The 23975-nt window shown below is 44.1% G+C and overlaps 1 protein-coding gene across 1 annotated transcript in view; it reads left to right on the plus strand.

The window, feature by feature from the left end:
* Nlk (nemo like kinase) overlaps positions 1–22813 on the plus strand; it is a 126601-nt gene extending 103788 nt beyond the window's left edge. Inside the window, exons 4-11 of the mRNA XM_060387195.1 lie at positions 698–804; positions 2321–2406; positions 6054–6263; positions 7244–7345; positions 15564–15650; positions 17615–17813; positions 18659–18752; positions 20983–22813. Of these exons, the coding sequence (XP_060243178.1) occupies positions 698–804; positions 2321–2406; positions 6054–6263; positions 7244–7345; positions 15564–15650; positions 17615–17813; positions 18659–18752; positions 20983–21037 (940 nt within the window). The 3' untranslated portion in view covers positions 21038–22813. The remainder of the gene's footprint in view (positions 1–697; positions 805–2320; positions 2407–6053; positions 6264–7243; positions 7346–15563; positions 15651–17614; positions 17814–18658; positions 18753–20982) is intronic.
* Positions 22814–23975: the final 1162 nt, after the last annotated feature.

The raw sequence follows: 23975 nt of genomic DNA on the forward strand, positions 1-23975 counted from the left end.
TGTCTGTGACATGTGTCTGGTAGAAATTCTGAATTCCAGCTCCCTGTGGCTCTCCGGTCCCCGGCTCTTGATCACCTGCCATGTGTCAGTTGAACAAAAACCTGAGACCACGTCGGCATGCAGAGCACTCCAAGTTTGCCACTCAGCAACAGGCTTCGTAATCATGCCAAGTTAACCAAGTGGGAGGTTACATTGCTCTGAATCGGAAGCCTGGGTTTGAATTAACCAAGTTGTGTGCCTTGGCCAGTACTGTACTTTGTAAAGTACTCCAGCTACAGTTGATGGATGGATGGCGATTGCTATTGCTAGTAGTTTAAGATTTTGGGATAACCAATCCCCTTTTGAATTTAAAGGACACTCTGGTTACTCACCAAAACCTTGAGACTAACAGATCTTCATACTTTGCTGTGGCCTGCTTTTTTGTTTTTAAGTATTTACTTTTATTTTCCTCTTGTGTGTGGTAATTGTAAGATCATGAGGCTGTTTACTTCAGCTCTTAAACATGTAAATTCTTTTAATTTAGGCACTGTTTAATCCCGTAGTAACTCAGTGAAATTCTCCCCTTTATCTTGCTGTCTAGAAGCTAGCTGTCTGCAAGCTTCCCAGTCTTGAGAACAGAAGTTAGTCTTTAACTCTGACGACACTGAGGGGGGTTGGGGACCAGCTCGCTGACATCTCCTTAACTTACAATTTGAAGATATGTTGTCACAGAATTGATGCAGAGTGACCTACATAAAATTATCGTCTCTCCTCAGCCACTCAGCTCAGACCATGTCAAAGTTTTTCTTTATCAGATTTTGCGAGGTAAGATTTCTTTTTATCAAGAAAAAGACAATGTGGTGGTATAAGTTAGTCGTTTGAACTTTATCCTGGCCTCCCAAGCCTTTTCCCCCCAAAGACCTTTTTGTTTGAACCAAAGTTGGGCTTTCGTTTGTTTGTTTTTACTATTTTTGTGTTTGATGTTAAGAGGCATGGGGGTTAGAGGTGCTAGGTATTAAAGTCACGGATCCTTGAGCATGTTAGTCATATCTTTTTTGTCAACAAGAGGCTTTTAAAGTGACCAGATTTTTTTTTAAATTTTCATTAGGGCGCAGAAGGCAGTCAAGTGAATTAATCTGGGAAGGCAGGTAAACAGTGGTTTGCCACAAAATTGCACTGTCTTTAGCTCTTCACAGAGTGTGGCATCAGATAACTAAATTAAAAAGTGACTGTCTTCTATGGAAGACATCCATCCTTCAATAATTGGTAGGCTTGTCCAAATATTGCCTTCCATAGATAGCTGAGTCCCCCTCAACTCAAAATGACTCTTAAAGTTCAGAGCAGAAGGAGAACCAAGGTTAGGAGAAGGCCAGCAGAGACAGCAACTAGGTAACCTCTGACTGTCTGTGAAGAGAATAGACCTGACTGAGAAGCAATCTAGGCCAATATGATTAATTCCTCCTCTAGCCTTCAGCTGTGTCCAGAGTGCTACCATGGCAAACGGAGAATTATTTAAAGCTGAAACCGCTTTCTTGTCTGGTGAAATACATTTATTTCCACAGTATTCATAGAATTAAATCTACGAAGAAATTGAAAATCCACATCTTCTGAGGATCAAGACAATATAAGCAACATTATTGCAGTAAACAAGGTCGCCAGTGGTAGATCTGTAAATATTCTGTGGTAGGAAGAAGTGGAAAACATTCTTGGCTCATTTACAGTTGTGCGGAATATTTTTACTACACTGTATTTTTAAAAGGAGTCCGCATAAGATTGTGACTTACAGTGGTCCCGAAGACCAGTCTTCAGATGTCACAAATGTTTTGAGATGATTAAGTGCCCTCTGGGCTGTCCGTGGTGGCAAGTGCTGCTGGCAGATGTGGGCAGGTCCCTGAGTTTTGTCCTGTCACTGAAATGCTTATCCTAGGAAAGGCCTCCCGCAGGTTAATGGAAACGTCTTTGTTGGAGCAGGTTCAGAGTCACAGGTCGGGGAGTATCAGTAGCAGAACTCCATCCAGTAGCCACGCCAAGAGGCAGTTCAAGGGTACTGGCATGGTAGTCTTAGCTCATGGGCCTGACAGATTTACCTATGCTGCAAGCTATGTAATCTTTTAAATTATAGACATTGTCTTCGGCTTGTGTAAACCTTGTGACATTTTACTGCAACGAAATTACAGTGTTTTGAAGGGGACTGAGCCAAGCTTTTCATAATACTATTTAGCCTTTGTTTAGGAATGATTTTAAGTCTTCTGGGTTTTTTTTTTTTTTCATTTAAGATTTTTCATGATCATCAATAAAGTAAAAGGAATTAAATATCTGCAATTAAATGTCTTTGTTTCAGGTTTGAAATATCTCCATTCAGCTGGCATTTTACATCGAGACATTAAGCCAGGGAATCTACTTGTGAACAGCAACTGTGTTCTGAAGGTAGCTTTTCAGTTATTTAATAGCTGGGAAAAATCAAATGTCTGACTCGAGCATCTTTTTTTGTTTGTTTGTTTTTGTTTTCAAGACAGGGTTTCTCTGTAGAGCTTTGGCTGTCCTGGACTTGCTTTGTAGACCAGGCTGGCCTTGAACTAACAGAGATCTGCCTGCCTCTGCCCTCCAAAGTGCTGGGATTAAGGTGAAGGCCGCCACCTCCCCGCCTGGAATGAGAATTAGGATGTCACTAAAGAGAATGGCAGCCAACCTTTCAGAAACTCGGATCCTCTCACATTGTTTATCAGGAGGCGTAGACTGGAAATGTCTGCTGCTGTGACAGCGAGGGGTGGCTTAGGGATCCGCCTGCGCTTGTGCGCTAGCATGGCTGTACATACGCTGTTGCGCTGCAGGGGCAGAAGGCAGCGCGGGCGGGCTTACAAGTCAGGTGCAGTGCCGGCACAGGGCATGTGCGCCCGGTGGACGCATTTCTCCAACATAATAGTCAAGCCCTCCCCACAGAATAAATTTACGTTTAATAATTCCCAAATCTCAGTCGAGGCAACAGGATGAGACCATGTTGCAAAATATGACAAAGCTGCTCGTGTTTTTGTGTGATGGGAACCCAGTATTTCAAAAATAAAGGCAGAAGGTTAAAAAACAAAACAAAACAAAAAAAAAACACCTAAAACAAGTCTCCCCCAAATCTCAACTTCCTTTTTACTACTTTTTCTGGCTCCTACTTGTCATTTTCCTTTGAGAGTTAAAAGAGATTCAATAATAGCAAAATCTACAGTATGCATCTCTCTCTCTCTCTGTCTCTGTCTCTCTCTCTCTCTTTTTAATGTTTGTTTGGGTTGTTTGTTTGTTTTTGTTTTTCGAGACAGGGTTTCTCTGTATAGCCTTGGCTGTCCTGGACTTGCTTTGTAGACCTGATTGGTCTCCAGCTCGCTGCAATGCGCCTGTCTCTGCCCCCTGAGTGCTGGGCTTACAGGTGTGGACCCCTGTGCCAGGCAGTAATTAACCCTCCAAGGCACAAATATATTTTCCAAACTCCCGACCAGTGGAAGGTGCATCATAATTTTCCTCCTCATAGGAATTACAGATAGGACCTAGAGAGTGGGCTCAGTGGTTAAGAAAGCTTATAACTCTAGTTTCAGAGGATCTCGTGCCTCATCTGATCTCCATGGGGTCCTGTATACATTTGGGGCACATACATACACAGAAAATTTAATATTTCTTAAAAGAAAAATAGAAGCTGGGCAGTGGTGGCACATACCTTTAACTCCCAACACTCAGAAGGCAGAGACGAGTGGATTCTCTGAGTTCAAGGTCAGCCTGGTCTACAAAGTGAGTTTCAGGATAGCCAAGGCTACACAGGGAAACCCTATCTCAAACAACAGAGAGAGAATGAGAATATGAAACAAAGGCTTAGAATTACACCTTCCTGTAAGCTAATATAAGTTCACTTCCCTAGTGGCCAATTCATACAGTGCTCTAGTCTGCAGCAATTATTCATAGCATTTCAATTGGTCTGTTAAAACGGGAAAGAACTAACTTCTCAGTGTTGCCTACTTACAAAGTAGGAAGACTGTTAGTGTTACATAGTGTTGGCATTAAATAAATATTAAAGTCAAATATATTAATAAGTTTGTCTTATTTTAAGTGCTTTCTTTGAGCTGTGGATCGATTTTCCTTAAAAGCTGGTGGGCTGTGCTGCCTGTCAATGAAAGTTCTTCATTAGATCCACAAAGAGCCCGTCCCTGATTTAACCCCAGCGGGTAAAGCACTTGCTATTTTTGTTTTCCCTGAAAGTCGCTGATAACAGTTCATTCTTCTTTCTAAAGAAAAATCAATTGCCCCAGAGTCTTCCCCGTTGTCCCTTCTGCATGACTTGAGTTCCTCCTTCTGCTGCTTCTTAATGTTTCAACAGGGCTTGTGATCTGGAAACTGTATTTACTTTGGAGGCAAAGTCTCACTGTGTAGTCTTTACAGGCCTGAAATTCACTATGTAGACCAAGACCAAACCCGGATCCCCATAACTCATCTTAGTTAAAAAATATTTTTAAGATCTTATAATTAGGAATTTTTTTGTCCTGTTTATACCTAATCAGTTCTGTGAGAGTTTAAGCCAGTTCTTACTTGTGTTTTGGCTGGAAACCTTCAGGGGAGTTTTATGTTGATCCTGTCATGCCTGTGCTTTTAATTACCTGAAGTCCATTTTCCAAATCATCTTTAGTGCTGTGGTAACCTGTAGCTATATGAACAGCAACTGAAGGAAATGCCCTTTCTGAGTATACATCCTCATGAGTCCCTCCTCTGTTGAGCGGTTTAATGTAGTTTAGGTCTTCTGCATGTGACAATAGCTGCTCTGAGTTCACGTGTGTAGTGGTTAAGTCAAAAAGAGAGCATTTGGGCTGAGCTTGGTGCGAACACTTTTAAAGTTTATGAGTAGTCTATCAAGGTTGTGTGTGTGTGTGATGTGCATTTCTTTGCTGCTGCTTTTTTTTAAATGTACATGTCTGGATTAGTCTTTTGGTTTGACTGTTGTGGGTATTAATATTTACTTTGACTGTTGTGGGTATTAATATTTACTTTTATTTATCTTTTAGTTAGACAGCGGGTAGTCCTAAACCAGCCGTATGCCCAAATCACCACACAGAGACTGGGATTTATTTAGTTAACCTAGAGCATTTATTTAGTTAACCTAGTGCTGGGCAATAGTTACTCCATCCTAAACCTCCAAGCCAGCATAGTTTCCTACCATTCAGATTCCACCCATTCTACTTGCTTTTAGTCATTTCTTAGGTCCTGATCCGGTCCCATCTCTCCACATGGTTCCAAGACCTCTCCTGCCTATTCTTCTCTCCTCTCCTGCTTCCTTCCTCATCCTCCCACCCTAGACCAGGATGTCCCACCCTCTCCTCTCCATTGCTCAGCATTGTGGCTGGTTGTTTACACAAACTTGTAAACTTATAAACAGAGAACAAATGGCACACAAACTTGAGACAGGTGATGCTTAGAATATGCATCACAGTGCAATGTCCAGATTGAAACCAGATAGTGGGGGGAGAAATCAGCATTGGAATGAACAAGGGTATGTTGTACACATTCCACAAGAACATTATACCAACATTTGATTTCGTTATTACGATATGATAAAGACCATGACAAAAAGCAGCTTGGGGAGGATGGGGTTAATTTGGTTTACATGTTCAGGATTACAGTCTATTAAAGCTCAGAAGCAAGGCAGAAGCCCCAGGCAGGAACCTGGAGGCAAGACCTGAAGCAGATGCCATGGAGGAGGGCTGGTGTCTTGCCTATCTGCCTGGGGATGGCATGGCCCACCCTGGATGACACCCTTCCACATGGACCGTCAACCAACAGACCAATCTCACGGGCCTACTTTCTCAGTCGAGTTTCCCTCTTCTCAGATATGTCTGCGTTTGTGTCAAGCTGACAAAATCTAAACAGAACACTGGGCATGGTGCACCTGCCTAAGATCCCAGCACTTGGGAAGTACAGGACAGAAGGCTCCAAATGTTCAAGGCCATCCTCAGCCACAAAGCAAGCTTAAGGCAATGCTGTCTCAAAAATGAACAAAAGAAGGTAGATGTCTACTTGATAATAATGTCCTAACTGTCTTTTCTATTTAGATTTGTGATTTTGGATTGGCCAGAGTGGAAGAATTAGATGAATCCCGTCATATGACTCAGGAAGTCGTTACTCAGTATTACCGGGCTCCAGAGATCCTGATGGGCAGCCGTCATTATAGCAACGCTATTGACATCTGGTCTGTCGGGTGCATCTTTGCAGAGCTACTGGGCCGGAGAATATTGTTTCAGGCACAGAGTCCCATTCAGCAGGTGCGATTTTGCTTTATGGCTCTATTTGCTTTTAATCCTGCGATAGATTTGAATGGAAAATCATCTTGCACTCATCTTGAGTTTATTCATTAGACTGTCATAATTGACTTTTGTCAATTAGGTTCACTCAAAAGCCAGAAAGTTGTGAAGTTGGAGATTGCAAAGGTTCATTCTGCCAGTTAGGAGCCTAGTAGAGAAAGCGTTGACCGCATGCACTGAAGCATGGCCACAGACCCGGCTCCTACAGCTGATGGATAGGTGTGGGCTTGATTGTTGCACATGTTCCTGCTGGTGTAAGGTTTCTACAGTAAAGGCTGTGTGCCAGTCTAAACACTGAGTGCTTAGCTTTTATTTCAGGCGTGAATTCTTCGGGTGCTTCTTATATTTGATGTGTAGTTTAGCCTCTTCAAGAGCTTGAATCCCTTTGAAATCAGTTCATTAACTGTTTGAAAATAGCCATTAGCCACTGTCTGCAGAGATTATAAATGCTGTAGTTGTAAAGCAGTGGGGCATTCAGGTAGGATTCGGAAGTGTTAGAACACTACATATTCCATAGAATGTAGTCGACTGGCCTCATTCACAATCCTCCCACCCTAGCCCCGAAGCGGTAGAATTACAGGTATGTACCACCTGACCTGATTTTTTAAAAAAGGCCTTAAAGTAAAAGGGCCCTTATCAGAGCTTACTTGAAAGTTTTGTGGTTCTAAGGTTTAAAAAAAAAAAAAAAAAAAAGGTATCACTCATTCCTTTTGGGGGAGGATTTTAAGACAGGGTTTCTCTGTGTAGCCCTGGCTGTCCTGGACTCACTTTGTAGACTAGGCTTTCCTCCATCTCACAGAGATCTGCCTTCCCGAGTGCTGGGACTACAGGCCTGCACTACCACACCCAGTGTGGCACTCATTTCTAAGGCTTCAACTTAAGTGTAATGAAAAGTTGTTTCTGTGAGCTACTGTCAACCTGTATTTCATGTTCCCTTACAGTTGGATCTGATCACAGATCTGCTGGGCACGCCATCGCTGGAAGCAATGAGGACGGCTTGTGAAGGTGCTAAGGCACACATACTCAGGGGTCCTCATAAACAGGTAAAGAGGTAAAGAGGGGAGCAGGCTGTCTCTGGCAGCTAGCTGTAAGGGAAGAATTTCTGTCCCAGAGATGTTGCTTATAGGTTAAGTGTCTGTGTACACTAACATATCCTACAAATAAGATGCCTGTTCTCTGTATATGACCGTAATAGAAAATGACATATGGCCATGCCCATAGGAGAAAAATGAATGTTTTTATAGCACCATTACTTATGAGTGACAAGTGACCCCTTGTTGGTGTCCTGGTTTATCAGAGAAAGCTTTGACCTCAGTGCTTCTGAGTCAAGATACCCTCTCCAAATACTGAGCCTAAATCACTGGTACCACTTTGCCTCACAAAAACATAAAGTAGCTGCTGTTGTACTCTTATCACTAGCATCAAATCAGACCAAAATGTGTCTAGAAGAATAAAGGGCTGCTTGATTCTTAATAATCAATATTACTGGCAGCCAGCCAAATCACTGCTGAGAAGCCAAGATGGTTTTCCATCTCCACTCTCTTGATTAAGCAGTATTTTCTGCAAGTGCCTTCCTAATCCCCTTTACAGAAAACTTAATGATGTGAAGAGTGAGGAGGGGGAATGCTTTTCCCAAGAACAAGAAACAAGCAGAGGCAGTAAGGCTTGAGCAGGACAAGCCAAGGCTGTTTTTGCCAGCGTTGCCTTAGTTTCTTTTAAATTGGACTTTTAGGTGATCAGATTGATTGCTTAGGTGAACTGATTGGACTCGAGTTTGACACCCATCCCCTGAAATTGCCTGCCTGACAGTTGATCAAGGTGTCACTGTCCACTGAATCCCTCTCTCTGGTCCTAGTGACTGCAGGACTTGTTTCCACAGCTGCACAGAGCTGGGCTTGGTGCACACCTGTGATCCCAGCACTCAAGAAGGCGGAGTTAGGTGGATCTCTGTGAGTTCAAGGACAGCCTGGTCTACAAAGTGAGTCCAGGACAGCCAAAGCTGCACAGAGAAACCCTGTCTCAGAAAAGAAAAAGAAACACACACACACACAGGTGCATGGGCAGTAAGTAGAGTGTTCTCTAACACTAGATCAGGCCAATAAATAGAGAGGAGTAGGTGCTTTTTAAATTCATAATTGCTTATTTTTGAGGTAGGTCTCCAGCGTGTAGCCCCAGCTCATCTCTTACTCACTGTGTAGATCCAGTTGGCCTCAAACTCACAGCGGCCCACCTGGCCATGCTTATATTTAAAGAGCCTCCTTAAAGGTGTATCTTTTGGTTGCATTTGATTCAGTTTATGAAATAATTTGAAGATCAGACACTCCAGCATCACCTTCCCTTCTCTAAAGGTGTTAGCTATTGCTAATAGTTATCAGCTAATTAGTCCTCTGTCAAAGTGTTATGTCACTAAATAACAGCCTAGAGGGCAGGCCTTCCTGAGGTGTTCCTGACGTGTCTAAAATGGCTTGAAAATGTCTTACTGCAGCAAGACCACTGTGTGCTCCTTTGACCATTCTGGACACGTGAGTCGGTTTTCTCATAAAACAGTGTAACCCAGCATCTGTAAAAGTCTAGAGCCCTCAACAGTGGCAGCACAGTCCTGTAATGCCAGCATTTAGGAAACAGAGAAGAGGATTGTGCGTGCAGCTAGCCTGGGATCCCCATCCATGACCCTCTTTCATAAAAGGACTTTTTAAAAACCTAGATCTCCAGCCTGGTCAGCAGAGCCAGCGCCAAGACAGCCACGGCCACACCAACAAACCCTGCCTGGCAGAGCGGGGAAGGGACCTAGATCTTTCAGTTGAAAGATGGAGGGGGGGGATTAAAATTTTTAAGTTAAATCAATTTCTTCTACACTTTTGCATGGCTTGTCCTCTTAGTGAGTGGCACCTCCTGAAGTCTAAGGTTCTATTTATGTTGTCTGAGGGGAGCATCACAGTAAACGTTAATCTTGGTATCGGAATATTTAATTTTGAGGGAAGAGTTGGTAGGAGGAGTTAAGAGATCCTGCTGCCCAGAGGTAGTTGCGCTTTGAGGTCCTAGAGCTGAGGCTTTGGGCAGGCTTCACCAGTGCTGGGAGCCAGCCAGCCTCCTGGATGGGTGGTTTGCATAGTATATGCTGTTTCTCCTGCAGGCAGTTGACTATAGCATATAGTCAATTGGTTCCATTTTTTTTCCCCCTAAATGATGTACATTTGCTAGTTGAGCTGTCACCATCACTGAGTTCTGAGTCAAGTTTACAAGCTCTTGAAGCTCCTGTGTAAGCCATCAGTCTTCCTCCCTCCTGCTGCCCCTCACCCTCCGTCTCATGACCCACATCCAGGCACCTGTTAGCCTCCTGGCAGCTTCACGGAAGGTCCTAACTTCTTGTAGCTGAGGCTAGAAGGGACAGCTGCACACAAGCTTATTTGGTATGTAGATAACTAGACACGTCCACATTTTTTTTCTGTTCTTGGTTTTTGGTTCCTTGTTTCTTGTTTTGTGGTTTGTTTTTTTTTCTTATGTTGTTATTTGAGTTGTTTTGTGAGTTTTTAAAATAGATTCTTGTGAATTGTCTTGCCTCAGTCTCTCCGGTACTGCGATTACAGGTGTGTGCCACTACTCCCAGTTTATGTACTTGCTTCAAAAAATTAATTTGGTGTCTAGGATATGCGTAGCTTGTGTAGTTTTATATGTCATAGCTGTTTCATAAAGCGCATGGTGCTTAGTTGACCCCGGCTCGGCTCGGGGTATGGACACTCAGCTCATTTTTCTCTGAATTGTAGTGATGAAGAGCGCAGGCTATGGTGTCTGTCTCAGGCTTACCACATAGACAGGTCGTTTAAGGATCCCAGCCCTCCTGCTAACCTACTGTATGACCTTGAGCAAATTATTTAACCTCTGTGAGCCTCAGACTTATTCTTCAATAAAATGGGAACAAAAAGAGTTTCTCTGGATGGTAGGATGGCCTCCAGCCCTGATGGACCGCTTTCAGTCCCCAGAACCCACATGGTGGTAAGAGAAAATTCACGCCCAATAGTTGTCCTCTGACATCTACACATGTGCTTTGGCACCAACACACATACACACACAATGTAATAAAAATAAAATTAGTTTCAGTAGGGCCACCCACATTTTTGGGTACCTTCCTGGCTGCAGGGAACTGTTACTTTTCCTCTCAGTAAGCTTTTCTCATTTGTCATTCAAAAAAAAAACTATTTTTCTACCATTAAATTATTATAATTGGGGCTAAAGAGATGCCTCAGTGGTTAAGAGCACATACGGACCCGGCCCAGGGCCCGAGTTTGGTTCGCAGCACCCTTGTCAGCTCACAGCCACCTGCATCTCCAGATCCAGAGAGTCCAGGGCCATGTTCTGGCCTCCCTGTGTCCTTGCCCTCAAGTGCACATGCCCACACAGATACAAACGTATACATTTAACCACAGCAAAATAAAGTCATCTGGCTGTGGGCTTGTATGGAAATCCCAGCACGCGAGAGGCAGAGGCAGGCACTCTCTATGACTTTGAGGCCAGCCTTGTCAATATAGCAAATTCCAGACCAGCTAGAGCTATAGAAAGAGAACCTGTCTCAAAAAAATGAAATAATCTTTTTACATTATTATAATATTTAAGAAGCAATGCATGCAAGGAGAACAGTATCTGTCACATATGAAACTCTAAATATTAGCTATTAAGATTAACACTAAAGGGGCTGGGAGGATATGGCTCAGCAGTTAAGAGCACTGTTTGCTCTTCCAGAGGTCCTGGGTTCAATTTCCAGCAACCACATGATGGCTCACAACTTTCTATACTGGGATCTTTTGCCCTCTTATGGCATGCAGGTGTACATACAGATAGAGCACTCACATATTTAAAATAGACAAATAACCTTTTTTAAGAAAAAGAAAAAAGATTAACACTAAAAATAGTAGGAAAAGGCTATGCTTTAAAAAGTGGTGCCTGTCTGTATAATCCCACACTGTGGAAGCTGAGGAAGAAACATCAAGAGTTAAAAGCCAGTCTGGGCTGCATCTCAAAAATAAATAAACAATAACAAACAAATGTATTATGCTGGGTTATGTTAAAGGTACACACCTTTAACATGGCAAGTTCCAAGCCAGCCAAGGTTACAGGGTGGAATAAAGTGTCTTGGGGAATAAAGTGATCAAGTAGAGTATCACTAGAAATACAAAGATGTTGTAATCCCAGCAGACGGATCTCTGCGAGTTTAAGGCCATCTGGTCTACAAAGCAAGTCAGGACAGCCAAGGCTCTATTATACAGAGAAACCCTGTCTCAAAAAAAAAAAAACAAAACAAAAACAAACAAGAAAGCTGTGTTATCTCAGTTGATATAGAAACAGTCTTTGCTTCAATCTTTTTTTCCTTAACCTAATAAAATGTCTTTATAAAAGTTTACTAAGAAGTTTTAGGTGAATTCCCCTTAAGATAATGAACAAGGCAGAATGAGATGGAACACACCAGTAGTTACATAAAGGCAAATGCATGCACACTGCTGACTTTCAGAAAAGATTCATGCTTATACTCAGTGAAGTTGCCTACGCTGACTGGAGGTCTTCAAACGGCATCTTATTACATCTGCTCTAAGTTATTTAATAGAAGAATACACTTAGATTTCGGATATCTTTTTAATGCTCGTATGCCTGTGCGTGGTCTGTGTTTGCTGGTATATGTGGGTATGAGTTCACGTAGAGGCCAGAAGACAACCTCACATGTTATCCTCAGAACCTCTTGTCTCCCTCATTGGAGACAGCATTTCCATTGACCTGAATCCACCACTTAGGCTAAACGGACTGGCTGCCATGCAGAGGGGATCCTTCTGCCTCTGCTTCTCTGGTGCCAGCATTAAAAGAGCATAGCCTGTCACTACCCAGCATTCTGGTTTGAGCTCCCGTCCTCAAGCTTGCAAGGCCAGCATTTCACTGGTACCAGCCTCCTGAGGAACATACCTAAAAACTCAATACAGGTTGTTCGTGTTTAAGTTATTCAAGAGAGTTTAATGTGTTAAGTGTTAGGTGTGAGGATCAGGAGACAAAACACACCAGAGAACATGGAGGTGAGCTTCTCAAAAAAGAGTCAGATCAACAGGCGGGTTTTAGTTTGGCCTATGAAGAGAAAAACTGTTGAGCTTGATTTTTCTGTTGCTGTGGTAAATACCAGGCAACCTGAAAGGGCACATTTCAGCTCCCAGCTCCCAGGTCACACAGTCCATTGCCGAGGGGTCCCGTAGCTTAGAGGCAGGAACTGAAGCAGATGCCACGGAGAGATGCTGTTTACCGGCCTGCCCCCAGGCTCACAGTCACCTATCACATACCACCCAGAACCTGCCCAGGAGTGTCACCACACACAGTGGGCTGGGCTCTCCCACTTCAATCAGCAGTCAACAAAGCGCCACAAACATGCCCACAGGCCGGTCTGGTGGAGGCAGTCCCTCCTTTGAGCTTCCTTCCAGGTGTGTCAGGTTGGCCGCCAACATTAGCCACCACAGGAACCTGTTTAGTTCTTAGTCACACTTCTTTCATCCAACTACTCCACGTTCGATGAACATTATTTTGTTAGTAATAATTGCTAATAGTAATGAGTTTGCTATGAATGTGTTCTGACTTGTCATAAATGCTTTTTATATTCTACTCATAAAAGCACTTTTATTACTACTATTATTCCTTTTTGTCTGTGGAAGATGGAGGATTACCAAAATTGCAGTAAGATTACCAAGAAAGAGTAATACGCTTTAGGTTATAAGGCCAGTCTTCAAAATTAAGTTTCTTCCTTTTCTTCTTCTTTTTTTTTTCTTGTTTCTAAACTAAAAATGGTTTATTCATGACATTGTCTCATCACAGATGTCGTGTCCAACTCCCTAGAATGTTCATTTCTTTGATATAAAGGAGAGAATGAAGGAAATGCCAACAAAGATGGGGAGTGGGTTTCTATTGTCATCTCCACAGGAAGAAAGTCAGGGGTTCATTAGTGGCAAGCTGATTCTCTAGACAGCTAGTTGGGAGCACAGGTAAGGCCCTTCTGGGCACTCCGCTATGCTGAGCCCTCCAGGCATCTCCTGCACACACAGAGCAGCACCGACGGTCACCCTTGGTGTCTTGCTGGATATAGTGGACAGGGACTTGCTGTAATTCCTCTTGAAATCAAGCCTGATGGTCAATATGTCCACCTCACTTGGGAGACCATGGTTCTAATCAGGACCTTGTCTCGGGCCCCCTGTCCTTCATAGAGTCATACAGCCAGTCGGCAAAGTACAGTGGCTTGTTATGCATGCGCTGGACCAGGTTCAGGAAGACATTTTTCAGGTCTCCTCTGACCTTCTTCTTGATGGTCTCCAGCATGCCATAAGTAAGGGCGATCGCTCTTGTACACAACAGTCATGCTGCTTATCTACTTGGAGACATCGGTTCCATCGGTTTTCTCCCCAGCATAGTAGAGCTCCCAGGTATCCTGGTCAGTCACTGACTGAACCATCCTCTGCTCTTCTGCCCTTGGCAAGGACGAACCTCAGCTTCCAGGAGTCTCAAGGTGCCGGAAGTGATGTCCTTCTCCAGATTGGTCTTATATATCTCCTAATACAGTTTGTTAATCTCCTGCGGCTCCTGGTTGGTTCTTGAGCAGATGAGGGAGTCCTCAGTCAGTCCCCAGGCCCTTCATGGAGGCTTTCAGTGCAGAAGCATCGTACTGCGCAGGTGTCTTCAGTAGGCCCAAAATCGCCATCTCCAGGTAGTGAGATAAGGCTAACTTCAGTGGGGATAGATGAAGGCAGCGTCCTGTCTCTGCGCGTTGCATGGTTAGTCAGAATGTTGACAAAGGTGACCTTGTCCATTCATTTGGTCTTGACAACCATCTTAAGGTTCAGAGCATCCCTCTCCAAGTTCATGTAGGCTTTGACTGACCTAGAGGCATTTGGAGTTGTGGAGTGAGCACCTTCCAAGCTGAGCTTGCACAGGATTTTGTGGACAGTAGACATTTTTTTGAAAAGCTGGGCTAGGCACCTATCATTGAGCGTTGTCTCCAGAAACAAAATTCCGTTTGTTAACTAAGCATAGAGATGCCAATCTATAGTCCCAGCACTCTGGAGGCTGAGGCAGGAGAGTTTGTAGATACAGCAGGCTGAGGAAAACGAGTAGCCAGCTTTCTTATTCTAAATAATAGGTCAGGTAAGGGTTGGGGGAAAGGTTGGGTGTATTGGCCTGGCCATTCCGTTGCCTGTCCCTTGTGGGGTTTAGACTGTGAATAATCTATTCTGGAGCCAGGCTTGGTCCTCAAAAACTAATGGTACTCAGCAGAGTGAGGTGCCTGTCTGTGAAACTGGCAGAATGAACTCAAGCCGACCAAACCACTGGGTTTGAGAGTAGAAGAATGGTTCAGTGTAAGTCAGGGGTTCTTGGCAAGCAAAAACACTCAGAACCTTAGATAAAGGAAAGCTTAACTTAGTAAAGACAGTCCTGTCTCCAGCAGGGACCATGTCTGACCCTCAGCAGACTCACTCGGAGGGTAATAGTTTGTTCAGGTGGCGGTTTCCTTACTGTGACCCCAGAGTGCATCCTGCTATCCAGGGTACACACTGCCCCCTCAGTTAACGTGCTGACAGAATCATGGGCCTCTGCTGCTGGCCAGAGTCTAACCTTTTGATAGTTGGATGAGAACTAAAGGAACACCTGCCAGGGACACCTGTTCAGCCAGGCAAAGGCCACCATAGCAGGAGTACACTCATGAGGACTTGTGCTTAGACTCACACCCACGTTACTTCCCACATTCGACGCCCGTGATTCTGCCTGTGGTTAAAGTCTTTTAATCTTCTTTCCACCCTTACACATGTTTGGTCTTCCCTTCTTGCCAGAGCAGCCGCCTTGTTTAATGTCTCCGTTCTCATTTGTCATGATTTTTGTGATCTGATATATTGCACTGTTGACGTATTCTGACCAGGTACACTGCTGGAAATCGGTGAGAACTGTCCAGTCATTCCCTTTAAGTTTAAACATTTGTACTCGTTTGTTTGTTTTAAGCTTGTTTGAGACAGGGTCTCACTTTGTAGCCCTGACCAGCCTGATACTAACCATGTACACCAGGCTAGCCTTGAACTCCCAGAGATCCACTTGCCTCTACCTCTTGAGTTCTGGGATTATGGCCTACACCACCACAGCTAGCTTACAACATCTTTTTGAGCTGGCAAAATTTGTTGCTATAAATTGACTAAATTCAATACCTATATAGTATGAGTAAAGGCTTGACTATTTGAATTTTTTTTTCTCTTCCTACAGCCATCTCTTCCCGTACTCTACACCCTGTCCAGTCAGGCCACACATGAAGCTGTTCACCTACTTTGCAGGATGTTGGTCTTTGATCCAGTAAGTAGTGTTAACTTTTATATAAGTTTTTATTTCTGTTATTTTGTGTTTGAATGTTGTATGTACGTGTATATCTGTGCACCACGTGAATGCCTGGTGCTCTCAAAGGTCAGGAAAGGTCAGATCCCCCGAGCTGGAGTTACAGGTGGTTGTGAGCCACCATGTTGGTGCCAGGATATACATCCTGGTCCTTTGTTAGAGCAACAAGGACTCTAAATTGCTGAGCCATCACTCCAGCCCCTATTTTTGTTTTTTAACTAAATTTTGAAGTAGTATTCTAAGAGAAGCACCCTGGCTTTGACTAGACTGGTGATGTACTCATGACTGGAAATGACAGGTTTCAACTCCTGGTTTGTGGGCCCCATGCTATCTAGCTACATGGATGTTTGAGTATTGATGCACAGATTGAAGCAAAGCTTAGGTAAAGAGCTAGAGGATGTTACCATTCTTATGATCTTGATATTTGTAAAAGGGTTTGACATCAGGTTTTATCAAGAGGGAAAAAAATTTGATTGTTTGAAAACTACCCATTGTATGGCATATGGAAATGTTTACTCTTTGGACTGGGACTGTATCTTTTCTGAACCTCTTTTTCTAGACTTGATTCTCCTGGACATGTACTACAAACTGCACTGTGGCATCTGTTTATTTGTTTATTTATCCAGAGATTATCCATCATTTATATCTGTCCCAGTAATTATTGTCAAAGCAGATTCAAACAGAAAAACTGCAGAAACAAAATGTATTTGACAAGATGCAAAACATCACTAAGTACAAAACACAATAGGTATTTAACGAATTAAAATCCACAGAATTACAGACAGAAAGGTTACCTTGCTCTGTGGTGAGAAAAAACATCTTTCTCAGATCCACATAACTTATCTTCAGAAGGACCATAAGAATAATTAGGGGGGCTGGGTGTGGTTGCATACACCTTTAATCCCAGCATTTGGCAGGCAGGTCTCTGTGAGTTCAAGGCTGATCTGGTGTGATCTCCAGGACAACCAGGGCCTTGTGGAAAGACCCTGTCAGAGAGACAGACGGAACGGTTAGGGGCAAAAGTTGTTGGTTTCAACCCAGGCATGATGGTGTGTACTCATAAACCCAGTTTCAGTTGCAGGGTGAAAATGGGGTCTCAAGGTCCTCTTAGCCACATGTGAGTGTGAGGCCACCCTACCTACATGAGACCGTGGGCTAGTGAGATGGTTTAACTGTGGCCTCAGGGACCTGAGGACCTGAGGTTGTGTGAAGTGCCACACATTCTAGAGGCAGGGCAGAGTGTCATTTTCATGCAGCCTCCCTTTGAACCCATCCTTGGGTCCTGTAAGATCTACTTTCCCTTCTTGGTCCACTGAGCACTGAGGACAGGTGATTTTTCTTTAGTTTTTTGCTGGAGTGTAAAGTTTATGGGTCAGTAAGCCTGGCACTCTGGTGTGTTAACTGTTCTGATCCACAGGCTGAAGACAAGCCACCACTTCTGGTCTCAGCTGGCGCTCAGACTGCTCCCTCCTCTAACCCCTGCAGTTCTGGGGTGTGCTTTGCCCTGTCGGTCTCTTCAAAGAGAACAACAGTTTTAAGCGGCTTTCTGAAGTCACCAGCATGATTACACCTCTAAATCACGCTTGTAGAAAGTGTGGCCTTTTGTCTCGTAGGCAAAGCATCACATGCATAAATGTCATGCTATTTGTTATTTGAGTCCCTGTATACATGTATCTCAAGGTAGGAACTTTGCAGAATTTTAATAGTTTAATAGAAGAGCATTTCGAAGTGACAGTCAGTAATCAACGTCTGCCCACTCTCTGTTCCCAACCCCCTAAATTCTGTTGTCCCCTTTTGCCCAGAATGTTCTGTATAACAAGTGTATACCAACTATAAGCCATGTAATGGAATCTTGCGAAAGACTCTACATGGACAGCCGTGCTTATCTGTGGTGTTGATGTGCTGGTCTCACAATTTGATTTCAGTCAAAAAGAATATCCGCTAAGGATGCCTTAGCCCACCCCTACCTGGATGAGGGGCGGCTGCGGTACCACACGTGTATGTGTAAGTGCTGCTTCTCCACCTCCACGGGGAGAGTCTACACCAGTGACTTCGAGCCCGTCACCAACCCCAAATTTGATGACACCTTTGAGAAGAACCTCAGCTCTGTCCGACAAGTTAAAGGTAAGTGCCTTTTGACACCCAGTCACCACGAGGTCAGAGGCTTGCCAAAGCTGCCCCGTACCTTACTTCAGCTTTGCACGCAGCTGTGTGTGTGCGCGAGTGTGCATGTGTCTGTGTATGTGTGTTAAGAGAATGACGATTAGCTGGTCACAGTGGCGCACGCCTGTAATCCCAGCACTCAGGGAGGCAGAGGCAGGCGGATCTCTGCAAGTTCAAGGGCAGCTTAGTCTCCAAAGCTAGTCTAGGATAGCCAAGGCTACACCGAGAAACCCTGTCTCAGAAAAAAAAAAAAAGAGAGAGAGAGAGAGACTGTTGATTTAGCTTTAATTCAGGGGAAGATTAGCCAGAGGAGTGAAATCTTTGTTCCTCCAGTGTAGCCCACACTCCTAATGACTGTGACTCAAAATATATTGTATCTGTAGGCACTTAATGTCATTAGATGAACTGTATTGGACTTCTCCATATAACATGACATTTTTTTCAAAAAAAGTCCGATAGACTGGTGATGAGAAAAGGGAATTCTGATCGTTTCCTCTGAAACTATGTAGAGGATCGCTCCCTGGGGTAGAGGTTTGGGGGGATCTCAGGGTGAGAAGCCTCTCCCCGCCGGTGAGCTTTCGGCTTGTGTAGCATCTCCAGGGAAGTTTTTTTTTCCATTTTCAGCAACAGCCATCATTTTGGCTTCAGGAAAAGTAGACCTTGATTCGGACTGAGAGAGGGTCTGTGTGTGTGAGTTAACTAACCCAGCAGGCAGCTGTCTTCAGATGCTGGCTGCGTTGGCTGGGAACCCACACTGCCAGCCTGCATGTGGGCAGTGGAGTGGATGGTGTTTGTTTTCTCTGCAGAGATTATCCACCAGTTCATCTTGGAACAGCAGAAGGGAAACCGAGTGCCTCTCTGCATCAACCCGCAGTCTGCGGCCTTCAAGAGCTTTATTAGGTAACCGTGTCTCCGTGCAGCCCCACCTCAGGAGTAAAGGGGGCTGTCATTGTCAGGCAGCATATTTCTGGGGGCTTTTCATTTACTTATTTTACATCTATGTGGGTATCTGGGAGTCAGTTCTCTCTGCCTGCACCATGTGTATCCTGGGGAATCAAACCTAGGTCATCAGGCTTGGTGGCAAACACCCTTTCTTGCTGAACCATCTTGCCCAGCCCTGTTTCTGTTTTTGTTTTATTTTGTTGTTGTTGTTGTTGTTTGAATAATACAGTACAGATTTTTAAAGCTCAACAGAAGCTGGGCATGGGGTCACATGCCTCTCATCCTAGCACTTAAGAAGGGAGCTCAAGGCCAGCATGGTCTACATAGCGAGTTCAGTCACAGGCTGCTAAGACCTCACCTCAAAAAAGAAAGAAAAGTTCAGTAGGAAGGCGACCCTGTCAGTGTCACACCTCCAACTTCATTCCAGGGCTGGTTCCCGTGGTGAGCTTAACGGTTATGTTTTTCCCACTGTGCTGCTCGAGGGCGTGTGGAGGGTCTTGACTTCAGCGTCAGTCAGTCACCCTCTTGCTAACACAGCCAAGACCACTGGAGTGGGCTCGATTTTTATTGTTTATTTATTATAGTTGGCTTCGTTCAGGTTTTCACTAGGTAAGCCCAAGCTAGCCTTGGTCTTGAGATCCTCCTGCCTCAGTGTCTGGAGCACTGTGATCAAGGCCTGCACTCCCACCTCATTCCCTCTTGGCTCACTGTATGTTTACAGGTTTTGTTTCATTTTTCTTTTCTGTTTCTGTGTGACGGGGTCTAACCATGCAGCCCAGGCCACTCCCCTTGTCATCTTTCTGCGTGAGCCCTCTGGATCAGCAAGCTTGGATGGGTTGTTTGGGGGACAGGATCTTTGTGGAGGGGGAGCTAAGAGGTAGTGACTCTTGTGAACTTCTCTCTAGAGGAGCAGCCAAGGGGCTCTGAGTCTATTTGGATTCCAGCAAGCCTCACGTGGGAGACAGAAACCATTTCAACAATGGAGGGAGATTTTAATGATAGGAATTGTCAACTAGGAGATGTCTAACTTCTATAGAGCGTGGATTTGGGAGCCGGATGCAGGGGACAGTCTTGAAGTAACAAATGCAGAAAGGCAGTAACCCAGTATGGACCAACAGAGAAAAAAAAACAAGGAAGAAAGTAAACTCAGAGGGCCTCTCCCCGGGGGCCTTTTCGGAGAGCTCCTGCATCTGCAGGGGCACACGGCATGACGGGCAGGAAGGGTGCCAAGGTGTGAGCCGAACTGGCCCATCAGAAAGGCATGCTGTCCGCAGAGAAGCTTAGCAAGAGCTGGGGTGGACAACGATGGGCCAGATGCAGGAAGGGAAGCTGCTGCCCGATGCTGCAGCCTGCAGTGCCCTCCTGTTCCCTCTGCTGGCCAATGTGACCGTGAAGCTAGCTCCACCCCTTCTCCTTTTCTTTTCCCCAGCTCCCTACTGTTTCTTGCCTTTCCCTACATTGAAATAGGGCCTTCCCTGCATTGAAGCTGTTGGCTCAAAATCAAGAATTGCGTATGAAATTAATAAGATCAGTTGTCTTTCACCTCTTCCATTTTTTTTCCACGTAGAAAGATGTTATTAACTTGCATTTTGACTTGTTGGTGATGGGACGAGTAGGTGTTGCAGCGCAGGTGCTAGTCACTGTTCTCCTGGGCACTGAGAGGGAAAGCGACCACCATCCCTTCTAATCAGCAACCCTAAACTCAGGGACCTAGTATAGCGTATCTGTGATAACAGTGCTGGACCCTGCCTCATACTGCACCAGTAATGCTCACGAGGCCCCTTCAGACAGGTCCCCACTTGCTGGCACTAATTTGAGAGGCCACTTCTTCAGGACATTTCCTGATTGAATATGAATCCCATTGTTTATGGCAGCCACCATTGACCTTAGGAAGCAGGCTCCGTGGCGGGCACTGTACAGATATCATTGTCTTCTACATTACTACCCTGAGGTAGACCATAGGATCTTCCTGCGCCCCACTAAATAACGCGGCCCTCTCTCATCCCTGTGTGGGCCACTGAAGCACGCTGCCTCACTCTGGGTAACAGGTGCTTAAGTGAGCGATCTGCAACCAACTCAGTGTAGAAGCACAAATGCTCTTCACAGGCCGCTCCGGAGAGAGGTTCTCGGCTGGTAGCGGGGCCCCCACTCTGATTCCACTGATTCCGGCTTCTCCCTTTCCCTCCAGCTCCACCGTCGCTCAGCCGTCTGAGATGCCGCCGTCTCCTCTGGTGTGGGAGTGACAGTGGAAGACTGTACTACTGAAGATGTAATGTAGCTTTCACTGGAGTCTGGGATTTGCAATTCTGGAGGGTTAATCATGCCTGTACTGTAATTTTACTAATGAAGTTTTAAATTAACAACCACTACTTGTATGATATGAATAATATTTAGAAATGTTACTAGACTTTTAATCTTGTAAAGTGGTTGTGCTTTTAGAAGAAAAAAAAAATATTTTACCCAGAGTTGCACATGGTTAAAGAATTCAGTGCAGCTGTCATGGCTCACCTCAGAAGAAACGAGAATTGAACCAAATTTGGGCGTTTGGGGTTTATGTTTTGGGTTGTTTTTTTTTTTCTTTTTTTTTCTTTTTTTTTTTTTCTTTTTAATGAAGTGAGATTGTTCACATGTGCACATATGCACACAGAGGACAGTCATACATTTTGATATTTGAGCCATTCCTAAAGATTGGGGTTTTCTAAGCCTAAAGAATCTAGAAAGCTTGCCTGCGACCAATCATGGAGCCACTGATCCAGAGCTGATGGTGAGCTGATGGTGGCTGCGCCTGGGGGAGGGGCGGGAGGCACGCCACCTAATGTCCAAGCCCTGTCGCTGGCTCCTCACTGGAGCTGTGATGGCGGTGTGTGCTGTCTGAACTCCAATGCTGTGCTTAGAGAGAATGAGTTTGTGACTAGGAGAGACTAACCTTCTGTTTTTCCCTACCCAGTATAAATATATATATATATATATTTATCTATTTTTATTAGAAGTTTTTCTGCTCTTTCTTACATAAAGAAAAAAAAAAGACCCAAGCATGCATCTTTCATGTGTGTAAATAATTTCATTTCTGGGCTAATTTCAAAAGAATCCCAACACTGCTGTATAGAGAGAACTAGCTTGCACATTTTAGGTCTGTGAAATTCTGTGAGACTTTTCCTGCACTGGACAGTGAAAAATAATAAAAGACAAAAAGAAATTAAAAAAAAAAAAAACTAAAGCCACAAAGGCACATAGGGAATCATGTCAAATGTGTTTGTGTCCTTAGGCAAAGCTGTGGGAGTCTTGAAATGTCACAGTAGTAAATAACTTATTACTTTTTGACAAATTCTTTTTCCTGCTGGAACACTGACTTCTGTGCATATGTAAATACGAATACCAATCGAAGGCCTCTACCTCCTGGAGTTACACAACTTGGCTTGTTTACCTCCACACGCTGATGATGACTTATTTTTTTTTTTTTAAGTTCAATGTGGAGACTTGAAACTTGAATGTCCCTTCCAACTTTTATATTAAAAATAAAAAGACAAGAAAATCGAAGAGCGTTTTTCACCTGTACGAGGAGTACTAATGGATCGTCTTAAAACTGGTCTAGGAAAAAGCTTGGTGTGTGTTATGGACAATTAACTGTTAAAGTTATTGTAAGTTATCTGTATTTAGCAGAGTATTTTCATCTTGAGTGATCTGAGCTGAATTTGAAGACTATTAAGTTATGTTTGGAAGTTTTAACTTCAATGAAGTAATTATTTGCTGTGAAAGAAACACACATTGAATTACTAAACAAAGATGGTGCAATGTCTTTGTGTTTTTTTTATGAGGCTCCTGAGAACCTACCCAACTGAAGCATTTCAATTCACTTGAATGAGAAACGTGTTTAGTATCAAAAGAGCCCAAGAAGACACTGGTATGAAAGGTACAATCTCAGAGGTTGGTCAATTACCGTGGCACACTTTCTGGTCACTTTGTACAATGTAGATTTGAAGTACAGTGGTGAAAACATTAAATGTGACATTTGAAAATGATACGTCGCTGTGTTATTTCCATCTCTCCCCTTGCTTTTCCCTTCAGCGCAGCCTCGGTCAAAGCCTGGAGACATGGGCTTCCATTTCCACTCGTATCTTTGAGGAAATTACTTGTTTATTTTTAATTCTTCCCAGAAACTTAAGATTGCCAAGAATGTGTCAAAAGCTCAGTTAACAAGCATCAAAGACAGGGTGATCTAAGTGTATGCGATGGGATGTCTTGTTTTCATGTGGGTCCTCACCCTGATATATTACACCTGAACACATGAAATAAAAGTGGGCTTATTTATGTGGATAAAGCGGACTAATCAAGACATGTGACCCTCCCTCATTTCTGCTCCCTGACCCTAGAAGCTCTAGACACTTCAGCTGAAGGGGAAGTCGGGCTTTGTGAGGCTGGGCAAAATAATATGATATTACTCTTTTTGCCCATGCTGGCTTTGAACTCTGTGTGGATTCAAGGATTACTTGAAACTTCTGACCGCCTTGTCTTTGCCTCCCGAGTTCAGTGCTGGTGGTGGAACCCAGGGTTTTGTGCCCGTCAGCCACCGCCAACTGTGCTACGCTCCGAGCCCGCGCCATCACGCGTTCCTGAATTTACAAGTGGTATTTCCTCCACCTTTCATTGTGCTACTGAGGCTTAGACCTGGAGCCTCAAGCCTGTCAGGCAAGCACCACACTACAGAAGTACAGGCTCATCCATTTGGAGATGAGACTGTGTTGCCAGCCTGGCCTGTAATTTGTGACCTCCCCGACTTCCCAGGAGCCTGGATTACAGACTTGGGAAGCCAGGCCCAGCTCAAACAAAACAAATGGGCTTGTTTCCTCCAGACATGGGAAAGTTAGCTGTTCACCTTTTGTTGCTAGCTTGATACTTGATTTTGGTTTGTTTGGTTTGAGATAGGGTCTCTCTGTTAAAGCCATGGTCCACTCGAAATTCACCACTGAGACCACACTTTCCCCGAACATGCAGAGTCTCCTGCCTCTCTCCAAAGGGCTGAGAGAACAGGTGTGAGCCACCAAGCCCAGCTGCACAAGAACATTTTTTTTTTAACAGTCTTACTTCACTTTATTTTTCTTGTATAAAAACCCTTCTGTGGATGCCACAGCTGGAGCCTGGGTCCTCTGAACAGAGGCTCTGGTGTGGGTTTTCACAAGATGA

The sequence above is a fragment of the Meriones unguiculatus genome, chromosome 7 (genome assembly GCF_030254825.1).
Source record: "Meriones unguiculatus strain TT.TT164.6M chromosome 7, Bangor_MerUng_6.1, whole genome shotgun sequence".
NCBI lineage: Eukaryota > Metazoa > Chordata > Mammalia > Rodentia > Muridae > Meriones > Meriones unguiculatus.